Consider the following 18,909-nt stretch of genomic DNA (forward strand, 5'->3'; position numbering starts at 1 on the left):
TTTTTGCTGGGGTGATTAAATCTGTGGTCTCATTAAAGCAGGTGTCTGATGCATTCTCTCTTTGCTCCACTGCCCTCACTTGAGCATGTAAACAGCCATATGTACACAAACACACTGAATATTGTTGCCGTGTCAATTAGACAACCAACTCAACTCGCCTCAGTCTACCTACTCTTCTGCTAAACAGCCAGTGTTGCCTCTAATGAAGTGAATATCATGGTAATTGCCTGACTCCCCACATAGCGGTCTAATCGATCTGTATCTGCATCGATCTGTTTCACGTATTTTTCTTCAATAACATAAAATGCTGTGATGACAGGAACACTTTTGTCAGCTTATTAACGCAGAGGCAAAGCACAAACACACACACAGTATACACCCACTCACATTTTTCTTTGGGAGGCCAAAGAACAAAGAGCTTGTTAAAACTGACCTTTGAACAAAAGTTGAATTGGTGTGGGAATTAAAGGGAAAAAGAGGAGGAAAAGAAGGTGTAAAGGCTGGAAGAAATCAGGGGGTTCAGGAGGAGGAATGGACAGTCGAAAGACATAAAAGATTGTACAGCAGTGACTGACGATTGGTCAGACTAATGTGTGGAGACTAGAGAAAGTCATATGACCATATATATGCAATCAAACTAAATACATTTTTAACACAGATATTTTGCCATACCGTATCCTGTTTTAGCTGTCTTTTTAATATCTCAAAATGTTGCAAATCAAAGATTAGAAGAAGATTTATAGTAGTATTTATTTTTTTAATGAGTTTTGCATCAATGTGATACCTTACCTTTAAGTTTTTAGGCGTTAAATTTGCTGGATTAGTTCAAAACAGATCATCTGGTTATTTTATCCATAAACACGTTCTCAATTGATTTTTTCAGAATATAACGCTGGTTAGGTTTACTGTTAACTACATAGTCACCATATTACAAGTACTTTTGCGATGTGGGTGAGGTTAACGCACGAGGGCTGGTTTTGCAATGTGTTCTACTTAAATAACCAACAACAGTTGGACGACACAACTTTGACAGTATTCCTAATATATCCACTTTACTGTCTTATGGTGTATCAGTCCCTCAACCTCAACAATTACGAAAACTATGTCAATGTGCACAAAGTTACATAAAAAGACAGTTTAAACTATTAAATATGTATAATTACCATCAATTAAATTATGTCAAATATCCCAATTGAAATCAGTAAAATAAGGTAAGTTATCTACAAAATTAAATCTTCTCTTACTTTACTAATTATCGCAAGAAATATCAATATTACTGTCTAAAATGAAATATACCATGATAGAAGATTTTGTTCACCCCTAACTTCTATCTTTGTGAGAACCAATTTGAGGTTTAGACTTAGACAGTGAGAAAAATGAATATATTCTGGTTAGCTTTTACTTCTGGTCTGGTTTTAGAGTTTAGGTTAATGTTAGGGTACGAGTTGAAAATAGGCATGTACTTAGTGGTAGGTGCTGGAGAACTTATTACATATGTCTATGAGGGTCCCTTTAACTATGGAAGTTCATTTGTGTTTGTGTTTAGGACTTTGAGATGAACGGGGAGCTAAAGATGTCCGTGATCTGTCTTCTGGAGGAGGTCCTCAGAGATCCGGACCTCCTGCCTCAGGAGAGAAAAGCTACTGCAAACATACTAAGGTACCACACACACACAATTATACACGTAAAGATGCACACACAAACATGCAGCATGGGTATGAAGCACTCGAATGAAACATTTAAAAGTTGAATCATTTCTGCCATAAATTTGTCTTGTATGAAAGCTTCTCATTATTCTATTGTGTTAAGTTCTACTGTATTTTATTATGTTCTTTTCTATCATATTCTGTTGTATTCTGTTCTATTCTGTTCTATTTTATTACATGTATGTGTTCTGTCCTATTATATTCTGTTTTATTCTATTCTGTTCTACTCTACTTTATTCCGATATATTCTGTTCTATTCTTTATTATTCTGTTGGAGCTGTTTTTATTTTATTCTGTTTTATTTTATTTTATTCTACTCTGTCTCCTAGTGCCCTTTCTCAGGATGAGCAGGACGATGCCCAGCTGAGGATAGAGGACATCTTACAGATGGTGAGAAAAACTGCAGTACATTAAATCCGCTGATGAGTCATTGCAAACATATTGTTATACTTTTAAAATATACTAGTTCTTATTCTATTGGGTCAATGAAGCAGCAGTTAACTGCAGAGAAAAGAAATTCTACCTTTTACTGCTTAACGTACAGCTCTTGTTATGCAGACTGGCTAAGTGATACAGTTTGATTTAATGTAGTTCTCTATGGGATGCCCTGTTGTATGAAGCCAGCGTCCTTGAAGTACTTGCACATTAATACACACCTCCCCCAAATACTTTACCAGTTTCCAAAGATAAAAATAATCAGGAGTCATTAGTGTTATTTTGGCTTAATAATGAGTGGGAATCAAAAACACACACACATACACTGTTCACTCCTCAGGCTGGAGGGGTAAAAAACCCCTCTCTTGACCGTGACTGTCTCCAGGGAACTGTCAACTGTCATAAAACATATTCATCATAGGCAGTCTCTTCATAAGTTATTTATATATATATTTGTTATCTGTGTTATGTAATATGACTCTGTCTCTGTATGTTTGTGTCCGTATGTGTGTGTGTGTGTGTGTGTGTGTGTGTGTGTGTGTGAGTGTGTGCGTGTGTGTGTGTGTGTGTGTGTGTGTGTGTTTAGGCGGACTGTCTGAAGGCAGAGTGTTTCGAGTCTCTCCCAGCGATGGAGCTGGCCGAGCAGTTCACACTTCTGGATCACATCGTCTTCAGAAGCATTCCTTATGAGTCAGTCCTTTCATAATACTCTCACACTGTGATCTGCATCAGGCCAAACAAAACCAAATCACCTTTATGTATACTGCTTGTTATGAGACCAGTTTATCATCACAGGTTTCCTAGGCAGCTCCATAGAAAAGTATGCTTTTAAAGGCAGTGAGGAAAACTGATGGCATTGCATTTAGATTTACTCATAAGCCCCCGGCTGAGCGCCACTACGTTGGAGTTTACCCCGGTAGACGAGAGGGTCGCCTCCCTACGCCTACGGGTTGTTGGGGGGAAAACTGACTGTTGTTTGTGCATATGCACCAAACAGCAGCTCTGAGTAATAGCAGGACTCTTGAATGGAGTCCTGCATGGGGGTCAAGTAGGAGATTCCATAGTTCTGCTGGTAGGCGTCAACATACGTGGGCAATGATGGAGACATTTGTTGTTAGACTTCTGTGCTAGTCATGGATTGTCTATAACGAACACCATGTTCGAACATAAGGATGCTCAGTAAGTGTAACTGGTACCAGAGCACTCTAGGCCGATGGTCGATGATCAATTTTGTAATCATATCGTCTGATCTGAGGCCGCATGTTTTGGACACTTGGGTGAAGAGAGGGGCGGAGCTGTCAACTGATTACCATCTGGTGGTGAGTTGGGTCAGAGGATGGGGAAAGACTCTTGACAGACGTGGTAAGCCCAAACAGGTAGTGCAGGTGAGCTGGGAACGTCTGGAGGAGGCCAATGTCCGAGAGATCTTCAATTCACACCTCCGGCAGAGCTTTTCTGGCATCCCTGTAGAGGTAGGGGGCATTGAACCCGAGTGGGCAATGTTCAGAGCTTCCATTGCTGTAGCTGTGGCGGGGAGCTGTGGTCTCAAGGTCTTAGGTGCCTTAAGGGGCGGTAACCCTTGAACACCGTGGTGGACACTGGTGGTCAGGGAAGCCGTCCGACTGAATAAGTCGTGAAAGAGGCAAAGCAGCGGGTGTGGGAGAAGTTCGGAGAAGACATGGAGAAGAACTTTCGGTCAGCACCAAGGTGTTTCTGGAAAACCATCCGCCACCTCAGGAAGGGGAAACGGGGAACCATCCAAGCTGTGTACAGTAAGGATTGGATGCTGTTGACCTCAACTGAGGAGGTCATTGGGTAGTGGAAGGAGCATTTTGAGGAACACACCCTCTATGGCAGAGGCAAAGCTGGAGGCTGATGGAAGATTGTCGTCAATTTCTCTGGTGGAAGTCACTGAGGTAGTCAAACAACTCCATAATGGCAAAGCTCCGGGGATTGATGAGATCCGTCGGGAAATGCTGAAAGCTTTGGGTGTGGTGGGGCTGTCTTGGATGACATGCCTCTTTAACATTGCATGGAAGTTTAGGACAGTGCCTAAGGATTGGCAGACCAGGGTAGTGGTTCCCCTGTTCAAAAAGGGGGACCAGAGAGTGTGTTCCAATTACAGGGGTATCACACTTCTCAGCCTCCTTGGAAAAGTCTACTCCAAGGTGCTGGAAAGGAGTGTTCGGCTGATAGTCGAACCTCAGATTGAAGAGGAACAATGCGGAGTCTGCCCTGGTTGTGGAACAACAGACCAGCTCTTTACTCTTGTAAGGATCCTGGAGGGGGCCTGGGAGTATGCCCATCCGGTCTACATGTGTTTCGGGCATCTGGTAAGGATGCCACCTGGGCGCCTCCCTAGGGAGGTGTTACAGGCATGTCCAGCTGGGAGGAGGCCTCGGGGAAGACCTCGGACTATGTGGATAGATTATATCTCCCCCCTGGCCTGGGAACACCTCTGGATCCCCCAGTCAGAGCTGGCTAATGTGGACACCGGATAAGCGGTTGAAGATGGAAGAAGATGGAAGATGGGTTCTGGAAATAATTTTTCCATTCAGTAGCTCTAATTTACCCTAGTTTCCTCTCCTATTGGTCAGGTAAGGTGGGTGGCACATAAAGAGTAATTAAACTGTGTTTTAAGGTGTAAATGTGGTTGTATTTCTTCTATATAATGACAAATATATATCCATGCCATTACATATCATATAGCTGAGTAAAACAGGTTAAAAGCCTCATCTTATCTCCATCTAGTTTATTTTTACTGTGCGACCCTGTTTCAAAAAAGTTTCCAACTCTTCGGTTTGTGTTTTTAAAAAACAGTTGAAGGAAACACAGCTAGCTTTTAAATAATTAAAACTAGAAGCAATGTGTTTTGTAGTTTGTCAAAACTTTATATTTGGCTACATGGCAATACAAGATTTTCATCCAACAATAACGTCATGCACATCTAGTCCAGTCCATGATAGTTCAGCCTTCATGAGACGTGTGTCTTTACTTGTGGTATTTAATTAGTTTAAGAAATCCTTATCAACCCCTGCTGGGGATGTGATAATATCCTTAAGTCACAGGCTTTAGCTAATGTAACTTTATCTTATGAAATTACTGTGCTGTATTTTAGTGTGTGTGATCCCATTTGGACTTATCACGTATCTGTCCCCTGTGTCTAAGAGAGTTCCTGGGGCAGGGCTGGATGAAGGTTGATAAGACAGAGAGGACGCCATACATCATGAAAACTACTCAACACTTTAATGATGTAAGCTCTTTCAATATCTTAAGAACTTTTTTTCTAACCCTTCTGTAAATATCCAACACGTCCTTTTATATTTAATTTTCTTTTTCTTTTGAAGATGAGTAACCTGGTGGCATCACAGATTATGACCCACACCGATGTGGGCTCGAGAGCCAACTCCATAGAGAAATGGGTTGCTGTGGCTGACATCTGCCGCTGTCTCAACAACTACAACGGAGTCCTGGAGATCACATCCGCGCTCAATCGCAGTGCCATCTACCGTTTAAAGAAGACCTGGGCTAAAGTCAGCAAACAGGTGGAATAATTCTCCATCAATCATCTATACCTAAAAACTAGTGTATATAAGGCTTACCTAAGCATAGAGGATTAGAAGAAAGTTATTTGGTCTCTGTAATGTCTTCAAATGTATATAGAATTGATGTCATTAGAGAGTTCCCTGGAAAGACAATGCACAGTGGCATTTACCTGTATCTGCTCTTTGCTCAATTCTGATGAGCACTACGTAAATCGATTAAAGCCATAATCATCCAATCACCAGACAATCTGTCTCTCCACCAAGCCATGCTGCCTATTCAGGGCCGAAGCAAATTCGATTTTGTCATCTTATTATTATCAAGAGTAAGTGGATTTTGGCTTAATGCAACTGCCTTGTATGTCCTGTGTTAGTCTGATGATGTAAATAAATGTGTATTTCTGGTCTTGTCCAGACTAAAGCCCTGATGGACAAACTACAGAAGACTGTGTCCTCTGAGGGAAGGTTTAAAAATCTGAGGGAGACCCTGAAAAAGTGAGAACTTTGCAAATCATGTTATACATATCACACTTAAAAAAATAACAATGTGCTTTGATTGACTTTGAGACAATTTGTTACGGACATTATTCTTTCACAATTTCTTCGTCCAGCTGCAACCCTCCATGTGTGCCATACCTGGGAATGTATCTAACAGATCTGGCCTTTATTGAGGAGGGAACGCCCAATTTTACTGAGGAAGGTCTTGTTAACTTCTCCAAAATGAGGATGGTAGGCACATACACACATAAAGAAATTATGCAAATCATCCGTACACTTTACACTGTATACTTTACTTCAATTTTCAACTTCAATTAAAAATTTTCTTTAGATATCTCACATCATCAGAGAGATCCGACAGTTCCAGCAGACTCCGTACAGAATAGAGCATCAAGCCAAGGTACTTTTCTGTAAACACATTGAATATTTTAATAGGAGTGCCTTTTATTTCTAAAGAACATCACCGAAGCAGCACTGAACATCATCGAATGTACAGTACATTTTAATAATAATAAATTATAAACTTTATTTATATAGCACTGTAAAAACATGCCACTGCAAAACACATAACAATTTCTTTCATTAATTATGATATAAATTGTCAAACATTAAGAGGCGGGTTTAAAAAAGATTTTGAAATTAGTTATACAAGGTTTGACAACACAGAACCTTTATGGTGGTCTAAGTGCTGGCCTTGGCTGCTGGTGTGAAAGGATTATTAAAAATGCCTTGATATATGGTAGTGTTTTGGAAATGTATAAGTTTCTGAGAGCTAAAAACACGGCCCTGCAGAAGCCATCTTAAATCACCAACCCTCTTTTTCTGCTTATTAGCTGGGCCTATCAGTGAACCGTGGAGCGGAGCTGTAATCACCTCCTTAAATTACTTTCTTATGACATTTTAATGACATATACTATGACTTTTTTATGATATTTTAATGACACACTATACTATGACTTTTTATAATATTTTTATGACATAAGCCTACTATACAATGACATTTTAATGAAATTTTAAGACATGCTATACTATGACTTTTTATATTATTTTTATGACATAGGCCTACTATACTATGACATTTTAATGACATTTTAATGACATTTTTATGACATGCTATACTATGCTTTTTTTATGATATTTTTATGACATGCTATACATACTATGACTTTTTATGACATACTAGTAGTAATTTAGATCAAGACAACTATGAGAACTAAAAAATATCTCAGCCTTTAATCCAAAATAACAAAATGAAGCCGTAGTTTTGCTGGTCTGTAATTTACGATATCTCTCCCCCCCTTTTTTTTCCAGGTGACCCAGTACCTTCTGGATAAGACTCTCATCATGGATGAAGAGACACTCTATGATCTCTCACTGAAGATCGAGCCCAGGCTTCCGGCATGAGTTACAGCTGTTTGTGGCCAGTGGGAGCCTGCCGAACCTGGACCCCCAAGGGCAACACGCCCACGTAATCTCATCAATCAAGAGGAAATCAGAAAGTTTCAAGAGTGACGTGGAAATAAATATAAGAGAGATACTGACTGAAGTGAGAGATACCTTTAGAGTCAAATATGAGGCCAGTTGAACAAGCTTTTACAAGAGAGGGAGCATGAGAAGAGGACAGGCTGAAAATTTCTAAGGTGATAGATTGATTGTCTTCAAGGAGAACAAGAGAAAAAGGTTCTGGTTGCATTGCATGAGGGTTTTTAGGAAATGACATGTCGCTGTGTGTGCTCATCATTCCTCAGTCGAGAGTGTGGTGCACATGACATCATACTTCCTCAGACAGCCTGAGAGTGCAGGAAAGGCTGAGAGCATGAAGTGAATGGATGAAATACAGTGGATGTAACAGAGATGTAGCATATACAGATAGTGTAAGAGAGAGATGTCTGAGCTTGTGTCTCTGTGCTGTTGTCTGTGTTCTGTTACCTGTGCATTTCCATGCCATGTCTTGGTGCAAGATCCCCAAAATATGCTTTCTGTCATGATGGTCACTGCACAAAACTTGCATGATTTCAGCTTGGGATGTAACTTTCTAAATGGCCTTCAACCTGACCCCTGACCCTCTGCTTAGCATGCTTCACTCTTACCGGGGTGACTATTTAAATCACTATGCATCCTCAGTGGGCTGGATATGGCAAAATGCCTTTAAGCCTTCAATATAATGTAGAAAGATACTAAAATGAACATAATTTAAAGTGGAAAAATTTGATATATTTTGATAAAGTAGCTGATTTTTCCATTGATAAAACAAAGATTTCTGTATTTGTCTTTAGTCGGTCTTTGCCTAAAGATGTCCGATAAAAATGGAAAGCTCTTTCTAAAAAAAATTCCACATGGATTATACAAAATTAAAAACTTTATCAGTGCCTTCCATTAGTGTAGGTCAACTTCCCCACACTTGCCAATACACAAGCGTAAAGTTTTATATAAATCCTGCTTAGAAATCCTAAGATTTCTTTTAGAAATTGGACTGTAGTTTCACTTATTCAACTTGTTTTTTCAGAAAATAGGTCATGTGGATTAAACAGTAGCATGTTAGTGTAAACACAGTGAAGTCATTGCAGTAAATATCTCCCTCTAGTGTTTAAACATTGTTATAACCTCTACTGTCCCAAAGCTTTTGCAGTGTTTGTGTGCAGTTTGATTTCTTTAGCTTTTAGATACTGACGTGTGTAGTCAGGTCCCAGTGTGTAACGCTTAGATGTAGGCTGGGACAGTTTTTGCACTCACTGAGATGTAGCTTTGCTTGAGTGACAGTATGATCATTATTTACCATGCTATTTATTTCATCAGATACTGTATTTATGTTATTTTTGTATACAGTGACATATCCACACATATATGATTGATGAAGAAATACTTTGAATTGTTATGCTGTGAATATTAATGTTATTGTCGTTTTTTGTCTCTCCTCCTTTTATGTTGAATTCTAGTTTTGCATCCAAGGCTCGTGTATCGCAAGAAAATCTGTTTAACTGTATCATAAAAAACAATGTCTTTTGAAAAAAAAATGTAGCATTTTGAATAATCAGAATTTATTTTCCGTATTGCTGATATGATGAACATAGTTGTCCTGCATGCACACACCAGCTGCATGTTGTACATGTCTGACTGGACGCTCCCTGCGTTCTCCCTCTGCTTCTCTATATTGTCTCTGTAGCTGCCAGGAGGCGCTCTTAAAAGGCATAGACACAATATTTTGGCCCATTTGTCTCTTCGTGTATCTCATGAAGTCAATTATAGTCTTTAGGCTATGTCTTCTGCAAAACAGTCTGTTGTTATGTTAGAAGTTATGCAGGCCTCAGTGAAAACAGAGAACTTTACTCATAAAACAATTAACCTTGTTCCAGATTGATTAGAGGAACTGTTTTCAAGCTTTGCTTTTGGAAAAAAACATGTCCTTTGCACTGCGTCTGTTGTGTGTATGGTAGAGTATGTTTTACATACAGGTTTGGGAATACAAGAAGCTATGTTTGTATTTGAATATCATTTTTGTGTATTGTTTGCATTTTTCACTGGTAGGTGCAGGGGAAATAAATTCAACATGCCTTATGTGTTTGCGCATTTCCTTGGACTGTGAAATAACTTTGATTAAGTTGCTTCTGCTTTCTCTGGCAACAACTGCCCTTAATTTTAACTTCCATGTCAATTTTTCAACGTAATGACAGGCTCCAGGGTGCATCAACCAATAAAAAAACTACAATATGGGACCAAACAAACTATGTACCTTTGTATGATCAGAGCACAGTTTGATTTAACCAAGAAATCCTTTTTAACATTTGGGGGTTTTATCCGGTGCTGAGGTCTAAGAGTAGGCTGCCGTAAGACTGCGAGTAGAATCCCCTACGCATTATTATTTCATTAATATTACAGAAAAAACTGGTTCAGTTTGTGTTTGCATTATTATCATTGTTATTCTTCCCTTTGTCTAAGACTGTCCACTTGTACACACTCAAAGCCAGCAACCGGAACTACTGTAGATAAATATTTATACATTCTAAACATGTCAATTCTAACGCTGCTCTTGAGATGATGAACAACTTATGAGTTTTAGATTTTGTAGCTTAATGACATTCTTTTGGCTGCTGTTGTTGAAGAGTATTCCACCTTTAGGTCGGTACTTTAAAAGGCCAACCAAAGTTCATGCATATTTCAAGAAAACTACAGTATATAAAAGGTACACCACTTATACTTTGGTCTATAAGACAGTAGTTACTGGATCCTTCATGAAACAGTTCCTCAACCAGAGAGAGGATTTCACATTCACGTGCACAGGGGAATAATTTGTGATTGTTTCTAAGAGCATTAGTGCGATAAACCATGTGTCAAAGGTTAGTGAAAGCCAAGAATATGAAAATATTAATTTTATTAATATACTGCACAGGCTACACACAAAGCAAACATATATGATACATTGACAGAGGGCAGTTTGAACTGTAAGACCATACAACTTTGTTGAAGACTGGAGTCTCTACATCCTCCACCACTGTTTTTTCAGCCATTATCTTGTTGCTTTTGTCACTGAAACTCTGCTGAAAGGTTTTTACAACCTCTGTCTTAAAGTCCTGACATTTGGGCCTCCACACTTATTGTTATGTACAGTAGTGTGACCTGTGACCATCCTGCCACCCTGTGGTCATGAATAGCATCGCATCTCAAAGGCATGACTTGCATGCATGACCAAATCTAATTTCCTCCTTGTCTTACTAACTATTTCATTATTACAAGTTAAACAATAACTTGTAAGTAAAAAGTAAAAAGGGCAAAAAGAAAAGAAAAAGCTCAAATTTCTCTTCTTTAATCTCAGCTATTGCTGATTTGATAATGGATGAGTTGTTAACTGGAGGTTGCAATTTCATGGCAAAGTATTCCATTCTGCCTGATAAATATTAAATAATATTAATCCAAATTAACAATGTTAAACTGCATGTCACTGAAGGGCTGTTGGACAATAAATGTGTAAAATGTATTACCCTTAGATATCAATAATTATAAAGAGGGAATGATAAGATATTTAATTTACCAGCTGTGACATCAAAGTGAGGTTTAAGTATGAAGAGGAAATCCTGTTGAATGCCATTTCAGTATCTAAAGATAGAACAACAGACATTGCTATTTGTGTTTGCTGCAGGACATTATGTCAGAGAGAGGGAAAGAGCGAGAAGGAGAGTGAGACAGACCAGACAGAGGAAGTGAAAGAGAAAAGTGGTGCGGTGTGAATCACAGACAAGTTGAGCAAACAACAAGTGTTTGCAAAGTGATAAAGTCATCGTTCCAAATGTTGTCGAGGAGATGTGACAAGTTGGCAGAAGGCTGAAGGGTGGCAGTTGTAGGTTGTAAGTATTTGTCTCTCAGTGGGAGTTGTATAGCAGATCAACCAACATGACTCCTGTTTCTGAGGGCAGATGGATAACAGTTATGTGAAGTTTACCACAACACTGCTGGTGTGACATCTCAGACTCCTTTTCAGTCAAAGACAGCAACTCATTGGCTTAGTGAAAATTAGGTATACTGGATTTGAAATACTGGGGAAAAACAAGGAGAGGACATTTAAATTTAGAGACACAATGCATAGGTAATGATGAATAAGTAGTCCAAAAAGAAGGAAGGAACCAGCCCAAGGAGAGATGTATACATAAAAGCCTGCAATGCCACTAAGTGTGCGGACATACAGGGATGCCCATTTAGCAGCTCAGCATACAGACCACAGTGGTGTGCGAGATTTCCGCAGTAATTAGCAGGCTTGATATTCCTCTCTGACACACTTTTTGATCAGTCTAAATCGGCCTATAAACGTGTGTAACATACAATATACTCACATTTTGTCTTACAGCTAATAAAGGAACAGTTAAACAGAGTTATGCATGCTTTGGGTACCTTTCTCCTTGAGCCATAATACTGAATATTGGGGTTAAACCTCCTGTGGAAGTGTTACCCGAACACATAAAGCCTCATCTGCTTGCTCAATTTAAGATGCCACGGATCGGCGTAGGAGGTAATGTTTACCATACTGACTTATCATAGGTGTCAGGAATGACTGTACCATAAGTGGTACTGTATAGCTAAGACTGACTGATCATCAGAGTTATGATATTAATGCGTGTTAGGGAGCAAAATATTTAAGGTCTTTCATGAGTGTCATCTGTATTATAACGATAATCTAATTAAATAAAATGTCTAAAAAGCCTTGCGAATTTGTGTGTGTGTGTGTGTGTGTGTGTGTGTATGTGTGTGTGTGTGTGCGCATGCGTGTGTTTGAGTGCATGTGTGAAGAGGCAGGCAGACATGCTGACTGACAGTAGAAAGAGGATTTTCTGTCTGTCACTCAGTGAGAGGCTAATCCCTAGCCAGTGTCCCCACCTCTCTGATCCCAGCTCTGTTCTTCAGTCTGCTCTCACTCTGCAGATTGAGCCTCTCCGGACTGAGCTGCAGGAAACACACAGGTCCTTCGCTGCCTCCACTCTTCAGACAAAACTCAGGTGAGCGATGGACTGTCCCTCTTCATCTCTTAGCTCTTTTTTCCCACAGCTCTGTCGTGTCATATATGCACACATGCTTCCCTTGGAGAAGTAAAGACATTGTCAATAGCAGTTGTTTAAGGCAGCCTTTCAAACATTATTCACTTGTGTTTTTGATTTAGGGCCACTTTATTCTGAAGAAAGTGGAATATTCTGAAAGAAGACAATGCATTTAAATTGTTGTGACAGTATGCATAAAAAGATGATTAGGATTTAATGTATTTTGTGTTTTTAATCATCAATAATATAAGTTTCACAGCATACGCAAAGAGACTATAAACTTTTCATCAGCTGTCTCTGCCTTTTGCTTTTCACTTGCTCCAAGGGTGGACATTTACAGCACACTGTATAGCCTACACAGCAGCCTCTTGTATTAGGGCCTCTTAATCTGCTTGATACTAACAGGGACCAGCCACCTGTTGGTCACCTTTAATTTGTCCTACGTCTAAGACTGACTGTTCTTACATTTAACATGTCTTTCCCCATTTCAGAATTCATTTAATGTTCTAGTCTCAGAGGAGAATCCCTCTAATCCTTTTCCACCCTCTTTCTTACCTTTTAACCCCTCCTCCTGACCTTAATGTGAAACATCCTATACTGCCCCTTTCTCCTCCACACTTCATTCATTCTGTGTGTGTGTGTGTGTGTGTGTGTGTGTGTGTGTGTGTGTGTGTGTGTGTGTGTGTGTGTGTGTGTGTGTGTGTGTGAGAGAGACAGTTGACTTTGACCCCCTGGTGGCTGTTTCTAGCATAATCTCATCACAGACCTCAGAAGTATATGTTACTTAAGCATTTGATAGGTTTATGCAATTAGTAGTTTGGTCTGAGTATGTACCTGTGAAGATGTGTGTTAATTACATCTTAATGTAAACTTAAAATGATTGTTGAACAGTATGATAAACAGTGGGGAAAGTATTACTAGATTCCATCTTTATCCTCACAAACTTTATCACTTTAACTTTATCACTTAAATTCACTACTTTAATGTGTTTCCTTCTGAGTACTATGGTCACAGAGCAACAAATACAAATAGTAGAATATATTTCAAGTGCTGCAGCACAAGCATCAGTATTCATTTAAATACAAAAGCCACAACTGCTGCTACCTCCAAACATGTATTTACTGCAATCCCAAAAAAGGCCCATTGTAAATGCTTGGATTACTACAACCTTACACAATTACTTACTGTATCTCACCACTGTGTGATTTGTAAAGGGAAATACAAGTGGTACAACAAATACTCTGCTACAGATTGTTGTCTATCTGCTCCCCTCTGTACCTGTGGGCAGTCTGGTTTAACAATCTGATTCCCAATTATCAGCTTCTCTTAAATGCCATCTGTGACATTCAGGCAGGATGCTGCAGTAAAGTTCAGGCTTGTAGCTCAGTATGCTACAAAGTAGCACAAATACACATTAACATTTACAACATTTATAACTCCAAAATGAGACTATAACCAACTGACCATTACCACAAGCAGTGTTTGTATACACATTGGGATCAAGTGGTAAACTCAGTTACAGTACTTTCCCATAAGAAGTAATCAGACTGGAAATATATAAATAATTTTTAAAGTTGATGGAACGTCACCTTTGCCCTCTGACCTTTCACCAGGTAATAACCAAGACCACGGAATCATGGCAAACTCTTTCACCCGTATAATGTCTGGCCGTAACACGGCTGTGATTTTGGCCAGCATCGGTGCTGGCACACTGGCATCTGGATACGTCCTCAGTGACAACACTGCTGCTGTTGCTGCTGCTGAGAGGACAAGGCTCTATCCACCCAGGTAGGTATTTAGAAAATTGTAGACATTTATGTTTAAATTCCCATATTACAGAGGCACCACTGAAGCAAACTAAATCTTTTATTTAAAAAAGTATTTGGACTATAAAAAGGGATCTGCTAGTAGTGAAGCTTATTTATCCAAACACTAAGTTAGTTGTTGATAACATTCTACAGCGCTGATTTCCCTGACCTGAGGAAGCACAACAACTGCATGGCAGCAGCCCTGACCCCAACCATTTATGGACGCCTAAGAGACAAGACAACCCCCAACAACTGGACCCTGGACCAGTGCATCCAGACCGGGGTGGACAACCCTGGACACCCCTTCATCAAGACTGTGGGCATGGTAGCTGGAGATGAGGAGAGCTACGAGGTTGGAGCTCATGTTTGCAGGGAGTTGTTGTGTCTTCAGTCTTGAAATGAGGGGAAAACTCAATTTGATTTTCCCCATCAGGTGTTTGCTGAGCTCTTTGACCCTGTTATCAAGGATAGACACAATGGATACGACCCTCGCACAATGAAGCATCCCACTGACCTGGATGCTTCCAAGGTAACACCCACAGACCTCTTCACTAATTTGTTCACTGCATCCATTACTTCCTGCATCCACTCAGTGACCTTATACTGTTTTTTTTATCAGATCACCTCAGGAATGTTTGATGAGCGCTATGTGCTATCAACTCGTGTCCGTACCGGTCGTAGCATCCGTGGGCTGAGTCTTCCCCCTGCATGCTCGCGCTCTGAGCGCCGTGAGGTGGAGCGTGTGGTTGTGACAGCTCTGGCTGGCCTGAAGGGAGACCTGAGTGGTCGCTACTACAGCCTGGGAGAGATGTCTGACAGAGAGCAGAAACTGCTTATTGATGTAAGTGCACAATCACACACACTCAGAGACAAGGTTCTCTTTTTGTTGATGACCAATGCCATCTAATGTCCCCCCTGATTCCTCTATCCCTTCACTGGCCAATCAGGAGCACTTCCTGTTTGATAAACCTGTGTCACCTCTGCTCACGGCAGCTGGGATGGCCAGAGATTGGCCTGATGCTCGTGGTATCTGGTAAGACTAGGAGAAACTCATTGTAGAAGAAATACTGCTGTTTTTTTAGTTTAGCTGTAGTCACTGTAGTTTGCCTAGAGTGCAGAGAAACATATTTTTGAGGAGATATGCCTCAGAGGTTTGATCCTGGTTTCATTCACTGCCATCACTAGTGGTTGGTTTGTTGGGACAACTGGAGACAGTAATAGAAACGCTAATATGACAACTGCTATTTGTGACCATCTTCATCCCATAACTTCTTTTTTAGCAATGTATCTTATTTGATGACATAAAACAATTTGTAAGACTGGGGTTATTTAGGGAAGATTGGTGAACATTGTCTGACATCTGACACCATTGAGCACCACCATCATATAGTACAGGATCAATGTAACTGGAGAAAGTGGATTATTCATCAGAATTAGATTACACTTTTTTCTGTAAAATTATGTAAGAACAGATAATGTAGAAATCACTGTGCCCTCATTGCTGCAAGACTTAAAATCACCAGAAAACAACAAGCAGATTCAGACTCACTCACTGCTGGAATTCAATGTGCTTTTTCATTAGTTTTACAATACATGGAAATGCTATTTTCCTATCCATGTAGTGCTTAGTACATCACTGGTAGTATCCTGAAACTTGCACTCGCAGCTCCTCCAGACTATAACTAATAGGTTACTTTATCTCCTGTTTTAATGCCCTAATTATACCTTCACGCTTTTCAAACAGCTCTTTCACTCTCCTCTGCAAATTCAACCTGTTTTTTTTTCTCATGCCTTTCTTCTTCCTTTACCTCCATAACTCCAACTTCAGCATCATTTCCTTTTTGATAAAGTAGTGTTGCCCCGACCCCCACCTCCACACCTGTGTCCATATAGCCCATGACTGGCCTGACGCTGCAGGCATTTTCTCTGCTGAATGATTCAATTGTATCATCAGCTGTATTAACATGGATATCATTGGAGTTTAATTATTCCTGATTGTCTCAGGCACAACAACGAGAAGAACTTCTTAATCTGGATCAATGAGGAGGACCACACAAGGATCATATCCATGGAGAAAGGAGGAAACATGAAGAGAGTGTTTGAAAGGTTCTGCAGAGGTCTTAAACAGGTATGCATGTCTCTATGTCCAGTGTGGATTTTTAATACTTATTGCTCCATAATTGAAATAGTTTATCCATGCAGTTTATCTCAGTGCAAGGTAAAGTATTGTAAAGACTTAAAAAAAACCAAAAAAAACCCCATTGCCTACAGATTGTATTAAAAGTAGGCTATGAAAAACAAAATATACAGAAAATCAAGAAACTAGGCCTTTCTGTATCTGCTATCTCCAGCTTGTTGCAATTATCTTTTATATGTGTTCCAAAAAGTAAACATATCTAAAGTCGTTTCTGGCAACATTTAGGTGGAGCATCTAATTCAGGAGAGAGGCTGGGAGTTCATGTGGAATGAGCGTCTGGGCTACATCCTCACTTGCCCCTCTAACCTCGGCACTGGGCTCAGGGCTGGTGTGCATATCCGCCTGCCCATCCTCAGCAGGGTAATGCAGGAAAAGAAGTTCAAGTTAAACAATATAGTTCCTCCTGTATTCTAGTTGTTATGACTGAAAATTATTTACTGTGTGTTGTTTATTATCTAGGACCCTCGCTTTAAAAAGATCCTGGATAACCTGAGGCTACAGAAGAGAGGCACAGGAGGCGTCGACACGGCCGCTACTGGAGACACCGTGGACATTTCTAACCTCGACCGTCTGGGCAAGTCAGAGGTAAACACTTGTAGAGGAAGTAAGAGTAGAAAAGAGCAGCAGGCAAATAGAGTTAGAGTTAGACAGAGGACAGCAGACATCCCAACAGGTGTGGGCTGTGAATAAGCATACCCACTGCTGTTCTTTAATCTGTAATCCAGGCGGTGAGGTGCCAGTTGAGGTTAAAGACCGCTGTCTACTTAGCTGAGCCTTTCCTGCTGCACTTCTTCACAGGCTGTGATCAAGGCCTCCAACAGGCACTACCAATCGAAGGCTGTTAAGATCATAGATAGTTAAGGTCAAGGTAGTCTCACATTACCTGACTATCTCCACAGCGCTGTGGAGTAAGGTCAGGGTTATTATTATCACCTCTTTGGTTATGGTTGATGTTAGAGTCTGCAAATCACATTCAATCAGAGCAAGTCCAAAAATTAGAGAGCAAAAGTCCCCTGGTGTGAATGGAACTTGCCAGATGTCAGCAGGTTATGGAGGGGTGGGGGGATGATATGGGCATCATGTATTCTAGTTACACGCAGCTAAGAATAGCAGAGAACGTAAACTTAAAAACAGCTTATAAACAGACAACTGTTACAGATTACTTTCATTTTTCTTTTCTGACTGCACAGTGTGAATGGTTTAAAAACTGTCCCCTTTTGATGTCCAAAAAGACATAAAAGTATGTACATTCCTATCTTGTTCCCAATTCTTCTTCTTTTCTACGTGGACATAAAACATTTTCTGCAGTAAAGTTGTAAGTGAAAGGGTACTTAAGAAAGAGTAACCCACAAAACCTGGGTTAAAAAATATACTAACTTTATTCCAAAGAAATCAGCTGATTTCACTTATTTGCTTATATAGTTCTTTTTATTAAATGAAATGAAATCCTGCAGACTCTTGAGCCTCAATGACACATCACCGAGAACCACTGAGTTTGCTAATTATCAGGACCATAGTAGATAGAATAGCATGGATATTAATTAAAATGTAACCTGAACCTGTGTAACAACTATATACATATTGATCTTTGACACTAGTTACTATGCATCTGCAGGTCGAGCTGGTACAATTAGTGACTGACGGCGTAAATTACCTGATTGAATGTGAGAAGAGACTGGAGAGGGGGCAGGACATCAAGATCCCCTCCCCCATCTCTCCATTCAGGAAGTGAACGTCACCTCTGCTGGGAATCCTGGAATAGAGCAGGCGCTCCAACCGCTGGTTGTTAAACTGTTGGTCTTACAAGATATTCATGGCATGTATACTGTAGCACTGTACTGACTAAACATGCACAATAAATTCATTACATGTACACAAATCCTAGACACAATAAACACTTGTATTATTTCATAGTTTTAGTGATGTTACAGCCTCTAAAAAGCAAGAGATTACCTGAAACCTAAACGATAAAAAAGATTATTGACACTGGTGGAAAGTAACTAAGTAAATTTACTCAAGTGCAGTACTTTGGTACAATTTTGAGCTACTTGTACTTTACTTGATTTGCTACTTCACATCATTTTTTAAGTGAAACATTTTAGTGTCTACTCTTTTATCTGACAGCTATAGTTACTACTGTCAGATTAGGATTTTATATAAAAAACAAATCATAATCTTGTAGAATACAATGCATTGCACATT

At 39.8% G+C, this 18,909-nt stretch overlaps 2 protein-coding genes across 6 annotated transcripts in view; both read left to right on the forward strand.

Annotated features, from left to right (window-relative positions):
* Nucleotides 1–9,736, forward strand: part of rasgrf2b (Ras protein-specific guanine nucleotide-releasing factor 2b) — a 49,733-nt gene extending 39,997 nt beyond the window's left edge. For all 3 annotated transcript variants that reach the window (XM_031305358.2, XM_031305361.2, XM_035991386.1), the window contains 9 exons: nt 1,547–1,659; nt 2,036–2,096; nt 2,728–2,831; nt 5,310–5,394; nt 5,489–5,686; nt 6,099–6,178; nt 6,295–6,412; nt 6,513–6,581; nt 7,493–9,736. In XM_031305358.2, the coding sequence (XP_031161218.1) occupies nt 1,547–1,659; nt 2,036–2,096; nt 2,728–2,831; nt 5,310–5,394; nt 5,489–5,686; nt 6,099–6,178; nt 6,295–6,412; nt 6,513–6,581; nt 7,493–7,585 (921 nt within the window). In that variant the 3' untranslated portion in view covers nt 7,586–9,736. The remainder of the gene's footprint in view (nt 1–1,546; nt 1,660–2,035; nt 2,097–2,727; nt 2,832–5,309; nt 5,395–5,488; nt 5,687–6,098; nt 6,179–6,294; nt 6,413–6,512; nt 6,582–7,492) is intronic.
* A 2,735-nt stretch (nt 9,737–12,471) lies between these two features.
* LOC116054376 (creatine kinase U-type, mitochondrial-like) lies at nt 12,472–18,591 on the forward strand. 3 transcript variants are annotated; one of them, XM_031305904.2, is made up of 10 exons: nt 12,473–12,663; nt 14,316–14,490; nt 14,664–14,862; nt 14,944–15,039; nt 15,130–15,351; nt 15,458–15,543; nt 16,515–16,638; nt 16,933–17,067; nt 17,167–17,292; nt 18,323–18,591. In XM_031305904.2, the coding sequence occupies exons 2-10, from the start codon at nt 14,339–14,341 to the stop codon at nt 18,437–18,439; spliced, it is 1,257 nt and encodes a 418-aa protein (XP_031161764.1). In that variant the 5' UTR covers nt 12,473–12,663; nt 14,316–14,338; the 3' UTR covers nt 18,440–18,591. The 3 variants fall into 3 exon arrangements, with proteins under 3 accessions (XP_031161763.1, XP_031161764.1, XP_035847304.1); XM_031305903.2 differs by having other exon boundaries at nt 12,472–12,663; nt 14,944–15,351; XM_035991411.1 differs by having other exon boundaries at nt 12,531–12,663; nt 14,313–14,490; nt 14,944–15,351.
* The last annotated feature ends 318 nt before the right edge of the window (nt 18,592–18,909 follow it).

The sequence above is a fragment of the Sander lucioperca genome, chromosome 2, assembly GCF_008315115.2.
Source record: "Sander lucioperca isolate FBNREF2018 chromosome 2, SLUC_FBN_1.2, whole genome shotgun sequence".
Lineage (NCBI taxonomy): Eukaryota > Metazoa > Chordata > Actinopteri > Perciformes > Percidae > Sander > Sander lucioperca.

Bases quoted from the DNA above. Each gene is read 5' to 3' on its own strand.
- LOC116054376 (XM_031305903.2), top strand. From the start codon at position 14,339: ATGGCAAACTCTTTCACCCGTATAATGTCTGGCCGTAACACGGCTGTG. The intron at 16,639-16,932 runs GTATGCATGTCT...GGCAACATTTAG, and splicing joins TCTGCAGAGGTCTTAAACAG to GTGGAGCATCTAATTCAGGA. The intron at 17,293-18,322 runs GTAAACACTTGT...ATGCATCTGCAG, and splicing joins ACCGTCTGGGCAAGTCAGAG to GTCGAGCTGGTACAATTAGT.